The sequence below is a fragment of the Ailuropoda melanoleuca genome, chromosome 3 (genome assembly GCF_002007445.2).
Source record: "Ailuropoda melanoleuca isolate Jingjing chromosome 3, ASM200744v2, whole genome shotgun sequence".
Lineage (NCBI taxonomy): Eukaryota > Metazoa > Chordata > Mammalia > Carnivora > Ursidae > Ailuropoda > Ailuropoda melanoleuca.
In genome coordinates, this window is record NC_048220.1 from 3,471,542 (window position 1) to 3,493,017 (window position 21,476).

General features: G+C 54.5%; 1 protein-coding gene across 3 annotated transcripts in view; it reads left to right on the top strand.

The window, feature by feature from the left end:
- Window positions 1–10,288: 10,288 nt before the first annotated feature.
- RASGEF1C (RasGEF domain family member 1C) overlaps window positions 10,289–21,476 on the top strand; it is a 32,734-nt gene continuing 21,546 nt past the window's right edge. Inside the window, exons 1-5 of one of the 3 annotated variants that reach the window (XM_002927783.4) lie at window positions 10,289–10,465; window positions 10,621–10,743; window positions 11,941–12,078; window positions 18,068–18,268; window positions 19,338–19,412. In XM_002927783.4, coding sequence (XP_002927829.2) covers window positions 10,289–10,465; window positions 10,621–10,743; window positions 11,941–12,078; window positions 18,068–18,268; window positions 19,338–19,412 — 714 coding nt within the window. The remainder of the gene's footprint in view (window positions 10,466–10,620; window positions 10,744–11,940; window positions 12,079–18,067; window positions 18,269–19,337; window positions 19,413–21,476) is intronic. The other 2 variants (XM_034655828.1, XM_034655829.1) reach the window with 2 other exon arrangements.

The window sequence follows — 21,476 nt, forward strand, 5'->3', positions numbered from 1 at the left end:
ATCTGTGTCCTGATGCTTATTGCTGTTTCTGATCATAGAGGGGCAGATAGGGAGGCAGGTCACCATTGCTGCGATCTGTATGGGCTGAAGAGGATTCTGAGGGATTTAAAGAGCCAGAGCCTGTTACTTTCTCCCCTTCATTCTTCCCTTTCTCCTTTTTCGGGAGCCAGACATGTAAGGATTAGGATATTCAAAAGCAACCACGGGGGCGCCTGGGTGGCACAGCGGTTAAGCGTCTGCCTTCGGCTCAGGGCGTGATCCCGACGTTATGGGATCGAGCCCCACATCAGGCTCCTCTACTATGAGCCTGCTTCTTCCTCTCCCACTCCCCCTGCTTGTGTTCCCTCTCTCGCTAGCTGTCTCTGTCAAATAAATAAATAAAATCTTAAAAAAAAAAAAAAAGCAACCACGGATACGAAGGAATTTAGAAAGTTCTTACACATGTTCAGAGAAAGTTGTGTGCTCAGAGAAGACCCAAAAGGGTCTTAAATTTATACCTCAGTCTGATTCTGCCACAGAGGCACCTTACAAAAAAAAAAAAAAAAGAACGCCCTGCAGAAATCTGATTTCTAGAGTTACTACAGTATAAGATTCAAATGTCCCATTTTCAACAACAACAACAATAAATCACAAGACCTACAAAGAAATGGAAAAGTATGGATTGTTAAGGGGGTGGGGGGAATTAATCAGAGAAGCCATCCCTAAGAAAGATGAGATGATGAACTGATTAGCCAAAGACTTCAAAACAAGTGTCTCAAAGATGTTCAGAGAGTTAAAGGTGGATAGACAAGAAAACTATGTATGAACAGGGGCACCTGGGTGGCTCAGTTGTTAAGCATCTGGCTTCGGCTCAGGGTGTGATCCCGGCATTCTGGGATCGAGCCCCACATCAGGCTCCTCTGCTGGGAGCCTGCTTCTTCCTCTCCCACTCCCCCTGCTTGTGTTCCCTCTCTTTCTGGCTGTCTCTCTCTATCAAATAAATAAATAAAATCTTTTAAAAAAAACTCTGTATGAACAAAATAGAAATATCAATGAAGAGAGAAAGAACATTAAAAGGAACCCAGAAGAAATTTTAGAGCAGAAAAATACCACGCCTGAAATGAGGAATTCACTAGAAGTTTCCCAAAGCAGATTTGAGCAGACAGAAACATCAGTGAACTTGAAGAAAGGACCACGAAATGATTGATTCTGAGGAACAGAGGGAAAGTGACTTGTCACGTACAAGGAATCCTCAATAATACAATCAGCAGATTCCTTATCGGAAACCTTGGAGGCCAGAAGACAGTGGGTTAATATATTCAGAGTGTCAAAAGTAAAAAATGGTCAACCAAGAACCCTATATGCAGCAAAACTGTACTTCAAAAATGAGGGAGAAGTGAAGACATTCTCAGATGACATCTTCCTGGATGATGAAAGACTGAAGGCTTTTCCACTAAGATCGGGAACAAGACAAAGATGCCCACTTTTGCCACTGCTACTCAACAAAGTACAAGAAGTTCCAGCCGGTGCAAAAATAAATTAATAAAGCCTCTCAAATCAGAAAGGTGGAAGTGAAATTAGTTCTTTGCACACAATATCTTTTTTTTTTAAGATTTTATTTATTTATTTGACAGAGAGAGAGACAGCCAGAAAGAGAGGGAACACGAGCAGGGGGAGTGGGAGAGGAAGAAGCAGGCTCATAGCGGAGGAGCCTGATGTGGGGCTCGATCCCACAACGCCAGGATCACGCTCTGAGCCGAAGGCAGACGCTTAACCGCTGTGCCACCCAGGCGCCCCTCACACTATATCTTATATGTAGAAAACCCTAAACACACAAACTGTCACTCACACACACACACCCCTATTGAACTAAATAACATTCATTTAACAAAATAGCAGGACACAAAATCAACACCAAAAACCCAGTTGTGTTTCTACACACTAACAATGAACAATCAAAAAGGAAATTAAGAAAGCAATCCCACTTACAATAGCATCACAAAAATAGACTTAGGAACTTACAGTTAGGAATCAACTCAGCCCAGGAAACAAAAGACTTACCCAGTGAAAAGTATAAAACGTGGCAGAGAGAAACGGGAGAAGATGCAAATAAATGGAAAGACACCCTGTATTCATGGATTGGAAGGCCTGATATTGTTAAGATGTCAATCCTATCCAAAGCAATCTACAAATTTAATGCAATCTCTATCAAAATTCCAGTGGTGTTTTTTGCAGAAAGAGAAGCATCCACCCTGAAATTCATATGGAATCTCGAAGGACCTTGAAAAGCCACAGCCATCTTGGAAAAGAATAAAGTTGGAGGAATTGAACTTCCTGGTTTCCTACAAAGCTACGGTAATCAAAACAGTGTGGTCCTGGCATGGAGACAGGCATATGGGCCAACGGAATGGTATAGAGAACCCAGAAACAAATCCCTGTGTATTGAGTCAAATGATTTTCGACAAGGGTGTCAAGACCATTCAGGGGAGAAAGGACAGTTTTTCCAACAAATGGTGCTGGGAAAACTGGATATCCACAGGTAAGATAATGAAGTTGGACCCTACCTAATACCACATACAAAAAAACGAACTCAAAACAGATTACAGACCTAAACGTAAGACCACAAACTATAAAATTTCTGGAAGAAAACAAAGCTTCATGACCCTGGTCAATTCAACGATGAGCCAACGATCTGCATAGACATTTCTCCAAAGGTTAGATATACAAGTGGCCAAAAAGCATGAGCAGACGCTCCCAGTCCCCAGACACTAGCAAAATACAAAATCAGAATCTAGGTTCACAATGAGATATCACTTCCCACCCTAATGGAGAGCTGCTACCAAAAGTACAAAAAAACACCATCGCCCTGGCTGTGGAGCAATTGGAACCCTTTTCCATTGCGAGTAGAAATGAGAAATAGTGTGGCTGTGCGGAAAACAGTATGACAGAGGTAGAAACTATTCAAATACCCACTGGCAGACGAAGGGATAGAGAAGACTAGGGTATGTGTATATACATAGGCTATGGGATATGAACTGAAATAAGCCAGTCACAAAAGGACAAATACTATATGGTTCTGCTTATACAGGTACCTAGGATACTCACGCTCATAGAGACAGGAAGTAGACCAGCGCTTGCCAGGGGTGGAGGGAGGGTACGACGGGGTGTGATTGCTTAATGGATACGGGGTTTGAGTTGGGGAAGATGAAAAGGTTCTGGAGATGGGTAGTGACAATGTTTGCACAACAAGGTGAGCAGACATAATGGCACGGAAGTGTACCCTTGAAAATGGTTACAATGGTCAATTTCATGTTAAGCATCATTTCCCAGAATTTTTTAAAAGGAGGTAATGGGGGGGGTGATGGGGTGAGAATGTATAAATGTGTAAAATTCTGCTACCTCTTCAGGCAAGGGCAGAAGGCTCTGATTTGGCATTGGGGGCATACATCAGCCTGCAAAGCTGAATCGGCAGTGGGTGATAGCCACTCTCAGAAGCTCTAGGCGCAGGGCTGGAAGAGCAGGGTAGAGGGCTGGCCAGGCCTCAGTCAGCTTGGAAACCCCAGTAAATCGCGGGAGCCCAGAGGACAAGTCTTTCTGGCCCAGAGCGCTGTTGGAATGATGACTCGTGTTGCAGTTCCAGGTCCTGCAGGTGTCATGGGCCCTTGGGGAGGACCGGTCTTGGTGGCCCTTTCTTCACCATGGCAGGCTCTGTGCTGGGTGCTTTCTGCACTTAATCTCCAGATAAACTGAAGAGGAGGGCTTCTTCCTCTTCTCGGCACGTGAACGCACTTGAAAAGCCCAGGCGACTCTTCACGCAGCAAAGGGCCATCCACTAGGCGTATCCTCTGTCCCCACGCCCAGCCGGGGACGGATGCCTGGGAGCGCATCTCTCCAGCCGCCAAGACACGCCCTGCTGACCAGCCGCGTGCTTTTCTACTACAGGTTCTCTGCGGCTTTCCGTGCAGGTTTTTGAATGCCAACCCACATTACCAGGGACTGTGATAGCAGAGCAGCTGTTGGAGACTGGCCACCTGGGAGCTAGAGATTTGTTTCTAAATATGCTTTTGGCCCACGCTGTGGCCCCCATGGTGGCTTTTTTTTTTTTTAATAAGCTGAATTGCCATCTTTAAAATCAGAGTACCTGGGGCACCGGGGTGGCTCAGTCAGTTGAGCCTCCAGCTCCTGGTTTCAGCTCAGGTCATGATCTCAGGATTGTGAGATCGAGCTCCGCGTCGGGCTCCTGGGCGTTGAGCCTGCTTGAGATTCTCTGTCTCCCTCTCCCTCTGCTCCCCCATCTAAGAAAAAGAAAACAATAAGTAAATCAAATCAGAATACCAAGCATACAAGTCAGGAGTCCTGGCATTTCTTAAACTTGGAAGGTCTGAGCATGTGGTCAGCCTCCCCAGGAGCCCAGTGGAGCTGAGCTGCTTTTGTGGCCACACCTCTGGGCTCTCTCTAGGGACCTCATCCTGGGGGGAACCATGGGGCCCTTGTCAGCCTCTTGCCAGTGTTTTTGTGTTGTCCAGTGAAGAGGAAATTTAGCTATTTTGGGTACACGCGTCTCTGTCAAACGTTGGGGAATGAGAGAAAGGTTATCCTCTAGGTCTGTACCTTCCCTGTAATTCCACCTGGTCCAACACTTGTCCCTGCAGACATTTCCCCCTGTCTCCCATACCAGAGTTAGGCTTAGGCCACATAGGCCCAAAAAGTTGTGCAGTCCTAGACCCCAGTGGCAGGTGGTCTCAGGGTGTGACAGTGCAAAACCCCAGAAGGAAGGGTGCCCACCTGCAGGCACCCACCTGGGCTTCCTGGGGTGGGGGGGCTCCCCCGCAGACACAATGCAGACTGGCTACCTGCGTAACTCACGGGAGCCCCAGGACTCCAGATGCTGGGGCTGGAGACCTAAACACGAGCAGACAGATGCGCCTGATGGGTGGGGGCTGGGCAGCGGGAGTACGGGACGTGAGCAGAGAAACTGAGGCAGAAGCTCATGCCTAGGAAGGGAGCAGCTGTGACTCGGAAGCCAAGCCCCCACAGGCCTGCCTCTTCAGGTCAGGTGCCTTTCAGATGCATTTTTAAGGTGGCAGCATCTGATTGGCCCAGCCTGGGCTGGTGCCGCCCCTTGGCCAGGTGAGGGCGGATCTTCCCTGAGGGTCTCTGCACCAGGGTCTGTATTCATCGGAAGGCGTGGTTATTGCTGGAACAGCGGCAAAAGCCTGGGGTTCTGGCCCCAAGAAAAAGAAATGGAGGCCGAGGAGGCAGACCTAACAGATGGAGGCACCAGGGGGGTGGGCTTGGGTCCGGAGACAGGGTCTGGGTTGGGAAGGAACAGCGGCGACCGGGCTGGTGCCCACTGGCCAAACGCCTTGTGTGCGAGGGCTGGCCTGTCCCAGGAGGGGACGTGGTAACCCCGCTCCAGCCAGCACTGGCTTCTGTCCTCGCACCCTGGCCACCGCTGGTCACACTTCAGGAGTCTGCCCACGACCCTGGAGGCTGTGATTTGGGGATGCCAGCATCAGGGCCCAGCTGGGCTGGGGGACAGGAGCAGGGCCTGGGACGCAGACAAACCGTGCTCAAGCCCCAGCTCGGCCAGGTACTCAGCGTGGGAGCTGGGCGCCTACCTTTCTCTTGGAGCCTTCCTCTCCTCATCTGAACGATGGGATGAGGGGTCAGCGTGCTGGCCAGACCCCGGGGCTTCTCCCTGCTCCTTGCTCCCACTGACCCTCCTGCTGGAAAGCCTACAGGGTGGCCGCATAGCCCCGTTCAACTGTCATCCGAGGCTCCCCCGCTCTCACCTGCACGGCTGAGTCACTTGGACACCACACACCTTTTTTTTATTATTATTATTATGTTAGTCACCATACAGTACATCCCCGGATTCCGATGCAAAGTTCGTTGCTTCATTAGTTGCGTATAACACCAGTGCACCATGCAATACGTGCCCTCCTTACTACCCATCACCAGTCTCTCCCATTTCCCCACCCCCCTCCCCTCTGAAGTCTTCAGTTTGCTTCTCATAGTCCATAGTCTCTCATGTTTCATTCCCCCTTCTGATTACCCCCCCCTTTCTTTATCCCTTTCTTCCCCTACTGTTCATCCTAGTTCTTACTGAACACCACACACCTTGACGAAGCACCCACTGTGCATGTGCCAGACTGGGGCTGGGGGGACCCTGGGAGGCAGCAGTGAGCGAGCCAGGCCCCTCCTAGAGGACATGAAGCACAGGGAGACCCAGGCCAGCATGAGGCCTAGGGACTGGGAGGCCACCAGCCCGGCAGGTCCAGTGTGCGCCAAGGCCTGGGGAGTGGCTCGTCCTGGTCAAGGGCCCCTCACCTGGACAGGTCAGAGAGTGGCCTTTGCAGTCCCAGCTGCAGAGAGTGGCTTGGCCACTCTTGGTTGTGTGCCAGCACAAGGCCCCGGTGCCCCCTCAGTTGCTTTGTCCCGGGGTGGACGTGCCCCCGAGCCCGCCACCCACTGCAGCCCTGGGATCTGTCCAGGTGTCCCTGGGGCCTGTCATCCTTGAGACTTTGTGCGATGACGGAGCTGGAAGGAATGACACTAAATCACAACAGGGACAGCAGAGTGGCAGGAGGCACATTGGTGACCCTTTTCAGTCCACAGTGTAGCCTTATCTGCTCCAATAAGCAGATGGCGCTCCGTGTGCGGTTTTCTCTCCTGTAGCACTGAGCCTCCCTCACCACCACCCCAGTGGCAGCAGACGCCCCGCTAACAGGTGCACGGGAACGTCCTTGTCCGTCTCCTTTTGTTCGCGGTCTGGGGCACTCTGGGTTTCATGTGCCACTTACAGTTTCTGCCGAAGCAAACTCTTTCCTCTTTTCCTAGTTAGATGATTTTCTTGGGATACATTTTCAAGGATTTGACTGAAGTGCAAGGGCACTAATCGAACATAAGGCCGTTGGCACATCGAGCCAGACCTTGCATGAAATAAGAGGCGGTGACCAGGCACAGCCCCGCCCCACGGTGTTTAAAGGGCAGCTTCAACACACCTGCTCGCACCGGGCGTTTGTAACAGGGGCAAAGCAGAGGCCTACAGGGGTCCTACCATGCACGCGGCCGTGCACACTCGGAGCCCCGTGCCCCCAGCACGGCAGAAAGAGCAAGAACTTGAAACAGCTCTTCAGAGGGCACAGGCAGGGTCCCCCTGCCTGCTGGTTCCCCAGTGTCCCCATGTGTGGTGAGCCCCTCGGGCTCAGACCCCGTCTATGCCCGCCCCGGACCCCCAGCCCCCCCCACCGCCCCACGCGTGGACACCATGCAGGCTGTGTTCACAAAGACACAGATTGGAAGGCTTCCTGGTGATTTCAAGGACTTTCAAGGGAAATTGTGACAAGAAACGATTTTCCCATCATCACTGGCCTTTTTTTTTTTTTTTGTGGTAAAATTGTGGTCAAATACACATAACATAAAATCTACCATCGTAGCCATTTTTAAAGGTACAATTCAGTGGTATTAAATGCATTTGTATCGTTCAGCGTCCGTCCCCACCGTCCATCCCCACCACCCCTTACTGCTTGCGAAACTGAAATTCGGTCCCCGTTACACACTAACTCTCCCCCTCCCCCCAGCCCCTGGTACCACCATCCACTCTCGTCTACGAATGTGACTGCTCTAGCACCTTCTATAAGCACAACCACACAGTGTTTGTGTAGCCCATGTCAGACTCCCCTTCCTTTTTATGGCTGAATAATATTCCATTCTGAGGATAGCCCACATTTCGTTTATCCGTTCACCCGTTGACGGACACTTGAGTTGTTTCATCATTGGCTTTTAAAAATTACCCCTGAACATCCAAACCATGGACTACCATGAGACCGTTAAAAAAAAAAAAAAAACAAACAAACAAAGACTCTCTGTCCTTCGATGGAAAGCTCTCCAAAATACATTGTTGGGGAAAAGAACACAGGAGAACATGTACAATGTGCTAATAAAGACAGAAAAGGGAGAATATGTATTTCTACTTTTTTGTCCTTGCGTAAGGAAGCTCTGGAAAGATAGGAGACTAATACAAGAAGTTCCTTGTGGGACGGGGCGTAGGAGGGTAGGGGGCTCTATCTTCACGTGGCTGTGTTTTTGCACAACGGGCATGCAATGCCCCCACCACCCTGCACTCTCCCTGATCCCCTGCTTGGTCCCTCACTGCTGTCTCTCCAGGACGCACAGCCTGGCTCCTGCCACCGGAGTCCACACTCCCATGATCACAGCATGCTGCCCCCCACCCCACTTGGCTGAACTTTGGTACACGCTGGGCCCCCTGGCCTGGCAAGTGTCTAGGTAGACTGCCTCCTGCCCTCAGTCTTCCGCACAGACCACAGCACCCCTCCTCCAGCTGGAGGAAGGAGGGGGCTGGTCTGTGCCTCCAGGGGTCCCCACATGGAAGCCAGGGATGGGCTCCCGCGGCCCCATGCTCGTCAGCACACCTGCAGGAAGGGGCAGGCAGATGGGCAGGCCAGCACCGCACTCTGACCACACCTACCCTCTCTAAAGCGAGCCATTGCCGCCCTCTCCCCTCGCCTGGGCGCACCCTCAGCGCACGTGTCTCAGTGGGACAGTCTGTCTGTTCACGGCAGCCTGAGTGCTGTCTGCATCCCACCACCAGCTCCGAGAGATCCTGCCTGGCCCATGGTACCTAGAACGGAGTCAGTAGCCACTCCACGCAATAGCCCAGGGAGGGAGGGACCCAGAGACTGCAGCAGGAGGACAAGCCCGTCCACAGAGACCCAGGCCGGGGCCCAGCTGGGGATGCCATGGGTGGCTGGAGGCTGGAGGGGTGACACCAGCCTGCCCGCTCCTTGGGCATCCCTGTGGATCGTGATGGTTCTGATCCCCAGCCCCACTCCAGCCTCCAACGTGAGCCTGTCACTCCAGAGCAGGGCTGAATCTGAGCCCACCCCCCTCCCCATGTGCCCAGCATCCCGCATCCAGCCCCCGGCAGCAGGCCAGGCCTTGAGGTGTTCTGGGGGCCTCCCAGCTCATCTCTTGAAGTGGTAGCATCCTGACCTCCCCAGAGAGGCTTCTCCCACACTGTCTGGTAGACCACCCTGCCCTGCAGAGAGGTTTCCAGAATCACCTCCACCCAAGCTACTGGCTCGTCTTTGAGAAAATCGGACTAGGATCCAGGGCAGCCCTAACACTGCAGAGAGAAGGTGCCAGGTTCCCAGCAAGAGACACCACCCTTTGCCAGCCTCGCATGGGTTCTGTCTTGTGCAATTAGGCTCAGACTCCGGGCCCAGGGCATGAGTCCCTCCCCCCCCAGAGCCGCCCACCACTCCCCAGTGAGCGCAGGCAGCCTCCCGCGTACCCACATGCACAGCAGCCTCCCCACCAGGTTGGCAGAAGGTGGTTTGGTGACATTTTACAGTTTGGTCAGCTGAGAACTGAATACTTCCAGCTTTGCCAGGGAGGGGAAAAAAAGGTCGCCGCTGTCCCTGGGGCCAGGGCTGTGCGGGCTGCCATCCACACCGGTTCCCATGCTGCCTCCCATGCTGTGACCTGGTCCTTGTACACCCTCAGGACGGCCCTCCTGTGGGCCCCCTCCAATCCCCAACATCAGCTCTGACTCTGCACATGCCCGTCTCCACTTTGAGAGCCAGGGCACCAGGGGTCAGGAAAGACAGAAGTGAACTGGGTCCCCCGTCTGCATGGGGGTAGCACAGGCAGAGTGAGCAGGGTGATGGGGAGACTCTATCCCCGGAAGGTCCCTGTTGTGAGCCTGCAGGACTCCACGGTTAAGAATGTGGGGGTGACTTCAATGTCATGGGGAATGCTGGTTAGACAGACACAGGCGTGGCCAGGACTCACTGCCATGAGTGCCCTGAAGGCTTAGTTCAGGGAGACTGGCCCTGGGGGATACATGGGGAAACCCGCGAGAGGAGACGCAGGTCCACAGCCCGAGCTTGGAGGCACGCCTGCCGTGGGCCAGACCCCTGACTTGGTGCTGGCTCCAGGTGTATGCCCCGAGCCCTGCCTCAAGGAGATTTGGGTGAAGAAGTCACCCTACAAAGAGCCATAGGCAAATTGTCCAAGCCGTGTCAAAAACAACCTTCCCTGGGGGTAGGAGTGGAAAGAGTCAGTCCCTAAGTGACTTGGACCAAGAGTGGAGGAGGGTTGGTTCCTGGGGATGCTGTGCTCAGGGGCAGGGATCCCTGGCAGCCCTCCCAGGAAGCGATCACTGGGCTTGGGTGGGTACCAAAGTGCCTGGAGGAGGCGGGGCCCACCCAGCCAGGAGCCCAGAGGACTGGCGGGCCCCAGCCCAGGTGTGCCTCAACTGCTCCTTTTACTGCAGACAGGCATGCCCCGGACACTGAGCGCCTCCGACATGGTCACCCCTGGCAGCCTTGGCCCACCCGCCACCGAGCCCACGGATGGCAAGCAGGCCGGGCAGCCCCTCCTGGATGGAGCTCCGTCGTCAGCCTCCCTGGACACCCTGATCCAGCAGCTGGTGCCCACGACTGACTACTACCCCGAGGTGGGTGACCCACCCAGCAGGGGGAGGGGCATTAGAGTGGGCTGTCTTCCACCACGCATGGGGGAGACACTAGGGCTGGGGCTGGGCTTGGACCCGAGGGCACAGCCCTGCCGTGCCTTTGTGAGCACACGCTGCCTTTCTCTGTGTCCTCCCAGAAAGCCTACATCTTCACCTTCCTCCTGAGCTCCCGCCTCTTCATCGAGCCCCGGGAGCTCCTGGCCCGGGTCTGCCACTTGTGCATTGAGCAGCAGCAGCTGGACCAGCCGGTGCTGGACAAGGTGAGGGGCAGGGCGGGGGGCCCCCCAGTGTACAGGCACTCCTGACACGTCCTCACGCATCAGCCTCTTGGAGTGGCAGTGACTGTCCCCATTCTCCCGAGCAGGAGCCCACAGGGGGTTTCTGACTTGTGTGAGGCCCAGAGCTAGAAGGGACAGAGTTGGAACCTTTAACCAGGTGCTGTTTTCCACTGCCCTGTGGGAGCCCCTGAGCTCACAGCACCCTGAGATCCAGGCCTCCAGAGCCCCATCAGTAGGACCCTTGCCATCTGGGATGGCCCTGAGGTACCTGCTGAGCTTTCTGCCCTCAGCACACTCTGTTCCACCCTCCTTTCCTCTGTGGGGTCCGCTGATGGCCTAGCCTTCCTCTGTCCCCGGCCAGATCCCGCGGGCTGTGACTATTTATAGGTGTGCCCATCGGGGTCTGTTGCTACAGTGATACAAACCCAGCTTCAGCTGGCCTAAGGCAAAGAGACTTCACTGGCTCATGGAACTGCGAAGTGTCGAGTACCATGGGCCCCTCGGGCTCAAATGACCCCCACGGAAACGCGGTCTTTCTCCCTCCGACCCTCTGCTCCGTTTTCCTTGGGGCCAGCCTCGCCCTCACTCTGGCAGGTTCTCCCTGCCCAGGGACAGACGGCCTCTGCTACTCCAGGCTCACCATCCACTCTTCCAATTCCAGTGGCAACAGCAAGCCGCGCTCTAAATAGGTCCCGAGGAGAGTCCCGATCTCATTGGCTTAGCTTAGGCGACATGCCCATCTGTGAGCCAATCACTGTGCACGATAGGGGTGTGCCATGTTCTCATTGGCCAGCACTAATCTGGGCTCCTGCCAGGGGGCCTGAGGCGAGGTAAGCTGCCCTTGAACCCCAAGGGCTGGGAATAAGGGAGACGGAAACCCCCACAGCAAACTGAGATGTTTTCACCACAGAGAGGGAGATGGGATGCCTAGCGGGCAAAAACAACAGAGGATCCTGCCCCAAATCTGTGTCTGTCCCCCTCTGTTCCCCTGTGGTCAGCCCCCATCCCTGTGTCATGTCCCTGGCACCTGACACAGACCTCCCTTGGCCGCCAGCGGCGCGGCCCGGGTAGCGCGACCCCGGCAGAGCATGCGCAGTGCGTGGTTGATGCAGCGGCTGATGGGGCCCCGCCTCCAGGCGCCCGTCACCTAGTGCAGACGCTCCTTGGCTTCCCTTGCAGGCCCGGGTCCGGAAGTTTGGCCCCAAACTGCTCCAGCTGTTGGCCGAATGGACGGAGACATTCCCGCGGGACTTCCAGGAGGAGTCGACCATCGGGCACTTGAAGGACGTGATGGGCCGCATTGCCCCCTGTGATGAGGTAGGCAAGCCCAGCGCAAGTCCTACACCCTGCCTGCACCCCTACACCCGGGACCTGAGCCTGTTCCTGGGGCCAACCTCAGGGCCCTCATCTCCCCGTCTGTGCACTGCAGCCCCTCTAAAATCGGCCCCTTTCTGCCCCATCAGGAAATCAGGCCCTATAGAGCTGGCGGGGAACCCAGGCCTCTGGTTCCAGGCCTGGTCTCTTGACCTTTCTCCTGTCTTGCATTCATACATGGCATCGGATGGCAGTCAGGAAGGACCCACTCGTGGGCTCTTGCGACCAGGCCCTTGGCCAGTGACCCATTAGGTTGGCCTGGAGGGCCCTAGTTGGGGCAGAGGAGGAAAGAGGGCCCCCCTGTGACTAAAACCACAACCCAAGGTAAATGCAGCCCTTGTGGCTTGGAAAGCAGCCAGTGGGGTGGGCATCAGGCACCCCACACCCTGCCCCGTTCTCCCAGCCGCATTACTCTGAGGAAGACACTGAAAGGTCAAAGGCAGACAAACATTCCCACCTCTCAGGATTAGGGTCAGAACACAGAGAAGGACCCTGCGAAGGGGATGGAGGTCTCCTGGTAAACTTAGAAGGGGCAGGTTTATCAGAATCTCTGGAATAATTCTGGGGCCAGCACTGATGCTGCTTCCCTAGGAGAGAATGTTGAGGGGAATGCAGGTGAATTGCCCTGGGAGCTAGTCATGTGCCTCAAAGTGGGTCCGGACATGGCAGAGCCTGGTGCTTGTGAGACAAAGGAAAACTGCTAAGGCAGGATGGGCCATAAAAGCCATAAAGCAGAGAGGGAGACCTTGCCCATGGGCCACTTCACATAGCAGACAAGTGACTTAGCCACTCTGAGGGCTCAGTGAGATGAGGGTCATCTCTTCCCCCTCCTTTTCCTCCTTCTCCTTCTTCTCCACTTCTTCCTCATCCTCTTCCGCCTCCTCTCCATCTCCTAATCCGTCTGGGGATGCTGACACTTGGCTTAGGCTGCAGCAGGAAATGGGGTCAGAGAAGGCTCAATGATTGGGTGAATCAGGAGGGACAGGTAGAAGCAGGGAGGGAGATGCTGGCGGGCTGGATGGGTAGATAGTTGGCTACCTTGATGGATGGGTGGAGGGGGGAAGAGAGACGTTTGAGTATTCTGATAGGCAGGTGGATTTTTAGTATGAGTGGATGTGAAAAGATTGATGGGTGGGGGGGTGGATGGATGGACAGATGGGAGGATTGGAGGGTGGGTGGGTGGATGAATGAATATGGATGGATGGATGAGTGGATAGATAGATGGATGGGTGGTTGAGAGGTTGGGTGAATAAGGATAGACAGGTGAATGGATGAATAAGGATGGATGGGTGGGTGAATGAATGAGTGAATAAGAATGGGTGGATAGATGGGTAGACGGATGGATGGATGAGTGGATGAATGGACAAGCGGATGGATGGATGGATGGATGGACAAGTGGATGGATGGACGGACAAGTGGATGGATGGATGGATGGATGGATGGAGTGGAGGGTATGCAGGAGGAGGAGAGCCCAGTCTCCTGCTTCAGCCCCCTCACCCCGGGAGGTCTTCAGCAGAATGAGATCTGAACCACTGACAAGACAGAATCATCCACCCTGGTCAGTCCTGTCTCTGCCATTGGTGGAGCCATTTCCAAGGCTGACCCTGCCCTTCCGGCTGCAGTGGTGGGGATGGGTGTAAGTCCTGGGCTGGTTTCCTAGGGAAACTGGGCCTCCTAGCTGACCCCTGAGAAGCTGTCAGGCCGGCCACCAGGGTGTGCCGGGAAATTTTTTCTAACCACCCCATGGATGAGGAATGAGCAAGGCCTAGGAAAGGCTGTTGAGAGCAGCCATCCGCCAGGTGTGGGTTTTCAGAGCAGACATAATTCACTTGAAACATTCTCATTCCTCCCTTTGGGATCCAATCAGGTGCGCTGAGCAGTGTGGGCTGCAACAAGGGTTCCCTGGCCCCCCCCACCCACCCAGGCCCAAGTTCCTTGTGTCTTTGAGATCCCCAAGTTGACCTTGCCCAGAGAGCAGCCACTCCAAAGGGCATGTCCTCTGCGTGCTGCCTCCCCTTTCCCGGAGGCTGCACGTGGACCGTGGGTTGCTCCCCTCCCGGCAAGGGCTCGGCCCGGAACGGAGCTGGTGATTGGTCTGAACAGGCAGGGCCACGATAGGACTTGGAGCATGGGGTCTGGATCAGACCGCCTGAGCCCACTCAGACCCCGGCTCAGAAACCACAGCTGTGTGACCTCAGGCAAGGTGCTTCACCTCTCTGAGCTTTGGTCTCTTCAACAGCACAACAGAGGATAATCGTTACCACCACACAACTTTGCAGCGAAGAATTCCTGAAGTCACGTGCGTTCTTTTTTTGGCACTTGGTAACTGTGAGCTGTGATGGGGAACAAATGATTCCCAAAATTCAGGTGTATGGGGCTTATTTTTAACTTTTGTGGAGTTTTTATTGTGGATCATACCAAGCATTCACAAACACAGAGAATAACAACCCTGAACTCCCATGTATTCATCACCTAGGCTCAACAATTATCAACATTTTGCCAAATTCACTTCTCCTGTCCCTTCACACACTTCCCCCTCCCTCCAAATTATTTTTAAATATTATATCTTTGGCTCCAAGAACATTTCAGCGTTTTCCTGTAAAAGATTTCTCATACAGGGACCAGATCAAATGATATAAAGTGCCCTGCACGAGTCAGTGAAATGTTTTGAGAGCTGTGTGTCTTTGGGCAAGTTCCTTAACCTCTCTGAGCCCTAAATGTATTTTTATAAAGAGGGAGGGTGATAAGGGCTGTGAGATAACAGTGGGGCTCAGGGAAGAAGAGAAAACAGCACAGGGCCAGGGGCAAGGGGGCTTCCCCATCAGAGGGCCGTGGAAGGTGGCACTTCCGTCTTACGTGCTGCTCCCTCTCCCGACCCCTCATGATCTCCCTGCACTGCTCACCACCTCTCAGCATCTGGGAACAGAAGGCCAAAGAGGAGCCGCAAAGGTCCTTCTCCGTGACTGGACATGGAAGCCTTCCCAGCACCCAGCCACTGCACTGAGATACCTGCTTGGGGCCACCCCAGGCTAGTCAGGGGACCTTGGGACCACCCCGGGCTAGCCAGGGGACCCCGCCTTGGAGGGGCTACCGGTAGGTTGGACTCAGCAGTTTTGGCTCAGGGAGGCCAGGGCTGAGGCTGAGGGGGAAGCCAGGGAGGCCCAGAGGTCACAGCTCCAGTAAAGGGCGGCTGCAGAGGAAGCTGATACCATGCCCCCCGCCCCGGGATAACCTTGCTTTCCCATTCCCACGACTATCTGCTGGGCTAACACTGCTGCCTTCAGAGGCTCCCCCCTGCCCAAGGGCACAGGGGGTGGGAAGCTAGCAGGGACAACAAACTGGTGGCAGGTGCGGAACTCCCGCCCACGCAGGGTGGGCTGAGCCCATTGCAAGTCAGCCAGGGCTGGCTCAGGTGGGATTTTCGAGAACTCCAAAGAACAGCGGCCCATGACTGTCCAGCCAGAGACAAGGTCTAACCATGAATGGCCAGGAGGCACCTGGAGAGTCACGGCCTTCACCTCGGACGACCTCTGACTTGAAACCCAGCTCCATGTATGGGGCAGGTGGCTCCGCAGAAACGGGTGGCCTCAGGCAGGCTATGAGGGGTGGAGCTCTGCTGCACTTGGCATGCCCCCGCGCTCTGGAATGTGCCTTCCTGACAGGGACAAGGGACAGCCTCAACATTCTCAGAGCTGGGTCTCTCCGTCTTCTCAGACGTACCCAGATCCCTCAGCCTCTATCCACAGGGGTGTAGGAATCACGAGAAAATGAGAGAGGAACCAGCACACCATCCCCCTGTTCAGAGGGGCGTGCAGAAGATTCGGGAAAGAACCGATGGATGAGCTTGAGGTTAACACCGCCGGGTGAATTTTAAAGGAATTAGCAAGCAGAAAATGATCGGCATTTGGAGTGAATATTGGTTCAGTAGAAACAAGTCTTGTGAAATCATCTGCATATTTTTAAAGTAGGGTAAGCCCGTGGTTCTATCAAGCTCTAGGCACAGACACGCTGCATCTTTGACTTCAGGGGGGCTCCGCTGTCTACACCGGCGAGGCTGACCAGCTAGAAGCAGGTGAAGGCCACGTTCATCCAGTCGGCACATCATGTGTGAGCCTCTCCCGTGTCCTTCACGCTGGGGATGAGCAAACAGTGACCCGGTGTAATCAGGCGGGTCAGTGATGGCCAGGAGGGGTGTGCGGGACGGGGAGCTTGAGGATGCCCCTGGGCCTGTGTGCTGGACGCAGGCTCTCCGGTCGCTGAGACAGGGATGCAGACAGAGAAGGCAGCTCTGGCAAGGGGAGCGAGACGGCCACTTGCACACGTTGGGTCGAGGGGGCCCTTTGGCCATGTGGCTCTGGAGATCCAAGAAGAAGCTGCACATATAAAATGAATGTTGTCCAGACAAACACTGAATGACACTCTGGACATGACCCAGCAAACCCAGGACCAAGGGACAGACTGAAGGGGAGGGGGCCAGATGGAAATGAGGAGGTGATCTCCAGCATGGAAGGATGGAAGGCTGACAGGAGTGGGGCCACATGGGCTGGGGCAGCGGAGGGGGCGTGGGGGGAGGAGGGGACACGACGGCAGCATAGCCGCCCAAGAGAGGACAGGCTCAGTGCGGAGAGAGACGGGGGGCCGGGGCAGGTGTCAGGGCTCACAGGATGGACCCAGCTCCCTATTTTCCCAGCACACAAATGAAGACCCCACTTTTGGACCCCGCAGAGCTGAGACAGGCCGTTCCTTCCACAGGCAATGGACGGAAGACTTGGACCTCAGTTTACCCACACACCGTCCAGCTGACCAGTGGGCCTGGCCCCCAGGGCTCCAGGAGCAAGAGTTAGGGTTTGGGTTCGGTTAGGATCAGCAGGCTCCTGGCTTGGTTCCTGGGTCCTGAGGGCTCTGCCCATGGCCACTTGAGAGAGAAGCACTTCCATGAGTGGCAGGTGGCTGCTGACTTGGTCACCAGAGCCCTGGGCACCACCAGTGCTGGACTTTGACGGCCCCTGGGAGCCCTGTCAGACTCGGGGAAGTGTGGGGGCTCCCCGTGCACACTCGGCCCGCCATCCTCCCAGGCTTCTCGGGCCTCCCGGCACCCTGCCTGCCAGCCTGATGGCTCATCGTTGCCAGGAGGCCGGCCCCAGACACCCTCCCCTGCTCCCGAGCCAGTTTCTTGCCTTGTGGGGTTAAATCAACCTCGGGGGGAGGGCCATCGGCTGACAAGTACAGTGGCTCCTTCTGTGGATTACTGACAACCCTTTGGGAACAGTGGCTCTCAAGCTTAGTAAACACAGCCAGTCTGATGGTGCCCTCCCTGGCAACAGTGGTCTCTAAGGGGAGAATAATCAGTTTCCCTGTGGGTGTGGGAGGGCGGGTGCCCCTCCAGGGTGAGGCCATGGCCTTTCTTCCCTGCACCCCATCCAGGGCAGCCCAAAGCAAGTATGCATCTGTCTGAGCTGTGCGGTGACACTTGTCCGTGGAAGTAGTTATTAAAGGCCCACCATGTGCCCAGAGCCAGGCCCCACTCTGCCAACACAGAGAGGGGCGCACAGGCCTCCCTGCCTTCCCCCCAGCCTGTCATTCTAGCGGGGCAGTAAACAACCCCGGGCATCTCCCACAGTGGTCCTGTAGGGAAGTCACATAGGGTGACCTGGACCAGCACCATTGGGGCCCAGATAGGAAGGCCCCTCTGAGTCAGGAGAGAGGAGGACCCCCCTGGAGGGGCCCCCAGTCTCCCTGGCAGCCCTGGACCCCGGTCGCCCTCCCTGACAGGTGCTTTTCGCAGCTTTCACTGGTAATCCTGAAGCCTTTCCCCACCTCTTGGGGCTGGGTGCTGCTTCAGGGCTGGGACAGGGCCGGGCGCAGGTAGCCACAGCTCCCACCCCGGCGGTCCTGCTCCGGCATGAGCGCCTCTCCTCCCGCCCCCCTGCAGGCGTACCGGAAGAGAATGCAGCAGCTCCTGCAGGCTCTGCACCAGAGGCTCGCCGCCCAGGGCCAGGGCCCAGAAGGCCTGCTGGGTGCCGACAAGCCCGTCTCCTACAGGACCAAGCCACCAGCCTCCATCCACAGGGAGCTCCTCGGCGTCTGCAGTGACCCCTACACTCTGGCCCAGCAGCTGACCCACGTGGAGCTGGTGAGCAGGCCCAGGCCGTCCTCTAGCCAGACCCAGAGCCGGGAACCACTGAGAACCGGCTATCCCCAGCCCCGCACCTCACGTCCGCATAACCCAGGGCTGGAGCCTGTCACCGCAGGGCCAGCCAGGCACCTCCAGGATGTCCGGGCTCTGGAACAGTCTCTAGCCATTCCAACAGGAGGACTGGACGTGCTAGGCCTGCCCAACTTGGACTCCTGGGCTGCCTGAGAGTCTGGACCCAGGACAGAGGCACTGGGTTCAAATACTGGCTCTGCCACCACCCACCACTAGTGCCTTCCCTACCAAGGCCTCAGTTTCCCCATCTAGGACTCCCAGACACACTGCACCCACCCTAGCCTTCTAGAGAAGGCTAGATAGGCCTTCCTGCGTGTGAAGGGGATACCCCAGCCTAGCCTCCAGTATGTTGGCTTCCTTGTAGATGCAGAGGCCAAAGGGCCTGCCCCCGAGAGAAGGGAAGTGGGGTGTAGGTTTCTTCTCTTTTAAGCCTCCCCCATTTATGGCTCCTTACTGCTTTCTGGCACTATACTCACAACTTCAAGTGCCCTATCTCATTGCAGCTTCCCACACCCTGCCAGATAGGTGCAATTATTATTCACTTTGCACCAATGAGGAAACTAAGGTCCAGAGAGGTTAAGAGACTTGCCTGAAGTCACACAGTAGAAGGGACAGAGGCAGGATTTGATTCTGACCCAGACCTCTCCTGGAGGGAGCAGGTCATTTCAATTACCCAGTTTCGAGCTTGGTTTCCTGTGTATCACACCTCCCAAGCACTCCCTGTGGGGATCTTGCCTCCTGCCCCCCATGAACGTCAGCAGCCCCTGGGCATGGGAAAAGAGGGGTGCCTCCTTCAGGAGGGTTTCAAGCTCTGTGACAACCCAGAATGGGGTTGTGGAGCCCTAGTGAGAAGGGCAGGTGTCCAGAGACCGTCCTGGGGTGGGCTGAGAGGCAGGGAGCCCGCAGGAGCACCATGCCAGGCCCCTCCGGGGTCACCCCCCTCTCCCTGCACCTTCACACCTTTCCCTGACTCCTCTTCTCCCTTCTGGTGCAGGAACGGCTACGACACATCGGGCCTGAGGAGTTTGTCCAGGCTTTTGTGAACAAGGACCCTTTGGCCAGCACAAAGGTAGAAGGCCCTTGGACAGGCTGTCCCACCAGCGACCCCCGCCCACTGGCCCCTCTGGGGAATGCCACGAGTGTCACCTGGGCGAGCTTCGGAGGCGCCCAGAGCAGAGCAGATGGGCTTTGAGGGACTGTGTCCTCTCCACCCGGGCCCCTCCAGCCCAACAGCCCTGAGTCCTGGGGAAGCCAGCTGGTCACCCACCCAGCGAGGACGGAGGAGAGGGGTTAGCGCGGAGGCCCCGGGGTCTCAAGGAGAGCGGAGCGCGCCCTAGGCACTCCCCAGACCACCAGGCTCTCCCTACGTGTTTCGGTGGGCACTGGTGCCCTCCAGTGGCCACCCGGGGTAGCGCGTGTTAGTTCGCACTGCCCAGGGAAGGTAAGGGCGCGCTCTTCCCGCTAAGAGGTGCCGTGGGCCCTGGGCCACGGACTGTGGACAGTGCCCACACACGGGATTTCGGGTTTGCCCCTCCTAGGTCAGAACCCAACCAGTTGGGTGCCCTGTGCTTATCAACCAGGTTCAAGTCGAATCAGAACTGGAAACTGGGTTGTTTTTTAGGTTTGGTTTTGGTTTTGGTTTTTGGCCATCTCCAAGAATTACTTTCTTATTGTCAAGTACATCAGAAATTGCCCATGACCTCTCTTCACCCACTCTATGGTAGACGAACGTTTGTGGTTGTTTCCAGCCTCCAGCTATTATAGATACTGCTGCTTCGAACATTCTTATACGTTTCCATGTACATCGGGGCATATTTCTCTAGGGCATCAGTTCTCAAATGATTTTGGTCTTAGGACCCCCTTAAAAATTAGGAAGGACCCCAAAGAACTTTGGGTTATGTAGATCGTATCTGCCAATGTTCACCAGATTAGCCATTAAAACTGATAACTTTTAAAGATAATTATTTATTCAAAATAGCAATAATAACTTATCACATGTTCATATCAGTAGTATATTTTATGGAAATAGCTAGATTTTCCAAAGTAAAAAAATTACTGGGAAGGGTGGTATTGTTTTACAGTATTTTTAATCAATCTCTTTAATGACCAATGTAACAAAAAGAGAGTTGGATTCTCTTATCTGCTTCTGTATTCAGTCTCTGGACGTACATTATTTGGTTGAAAAATCCAACCTCCCACAAATATGTAGGTGGAAAAGGGAGAGTATTTTACAGCCTTTTCAAATAAGTGTCTTTGATACTAGGCTAAAACTCAGCAGCTGGTAGTTTTGTTTAAAGATTAGTTGCAATTTGGTATCTGGAAATGTATCAGTGGACTTTCTGTTACATTAAAATCCATTGGTCCGTCTTGCATCTTGAATGGATCTTTTACCCATGCGTGATTTTATAACATCGTATGTTGGTCATTTGGAAAATATGAGTTCACCAAACCAGGCAGATCTTCCGAATGTTGGTACATTTCATTACACAATATTTTTTTAAAGATTTTTTTTAAAGATTTATTTATTCGACAGAGATAGAGACAGCCAGCAAGAGAGGGAACACAAGCAGGGGGAGTGGGAGAGGAAGAAGCAGGCTCATAGCGGAGGAGCCTGATGTGGGGCTCGATCCCATAACGCCGGGATCACGCCCTGAGTCGAAGGCAGACGCTTAAGGACTGTGCCACCCAGGCGCCCCCTCATTGCACAATATTTAAAAATCATATCCACTGATATCATTACTGATCTCATCCTTCCAAAATACCAAGCCTCTTGGTATTGGGAAACTGTCAAGGTCACGGAGGGGGTTATATGTCTTCTTATAAGTTCCCAATTCTCTCTTGAAACTTTGAATTTTATCAGCGGTAACAAATACTATCAATTACTTCCTTGAAGGGACAGGCTTATTTTGTTGATTTTCAAGAAGATGTCAACCAGGGCACCTGGTTGCTAAGTCAGGTAAGTGTCTGACTTCAGCTCAGGTTATGGTCTCAGGGTCCTGGGATCAAGCTCCATGGTGGGCTCCATGCTCAGCTCTCCCTCTGTCCCTCTCCTGCTCATGCTCACTCCATCTTTCATAGAAATAAATAAAATCTTGGGGCACCTGGGTGGCTCAGTCATTAAGTGTCTGCCTTC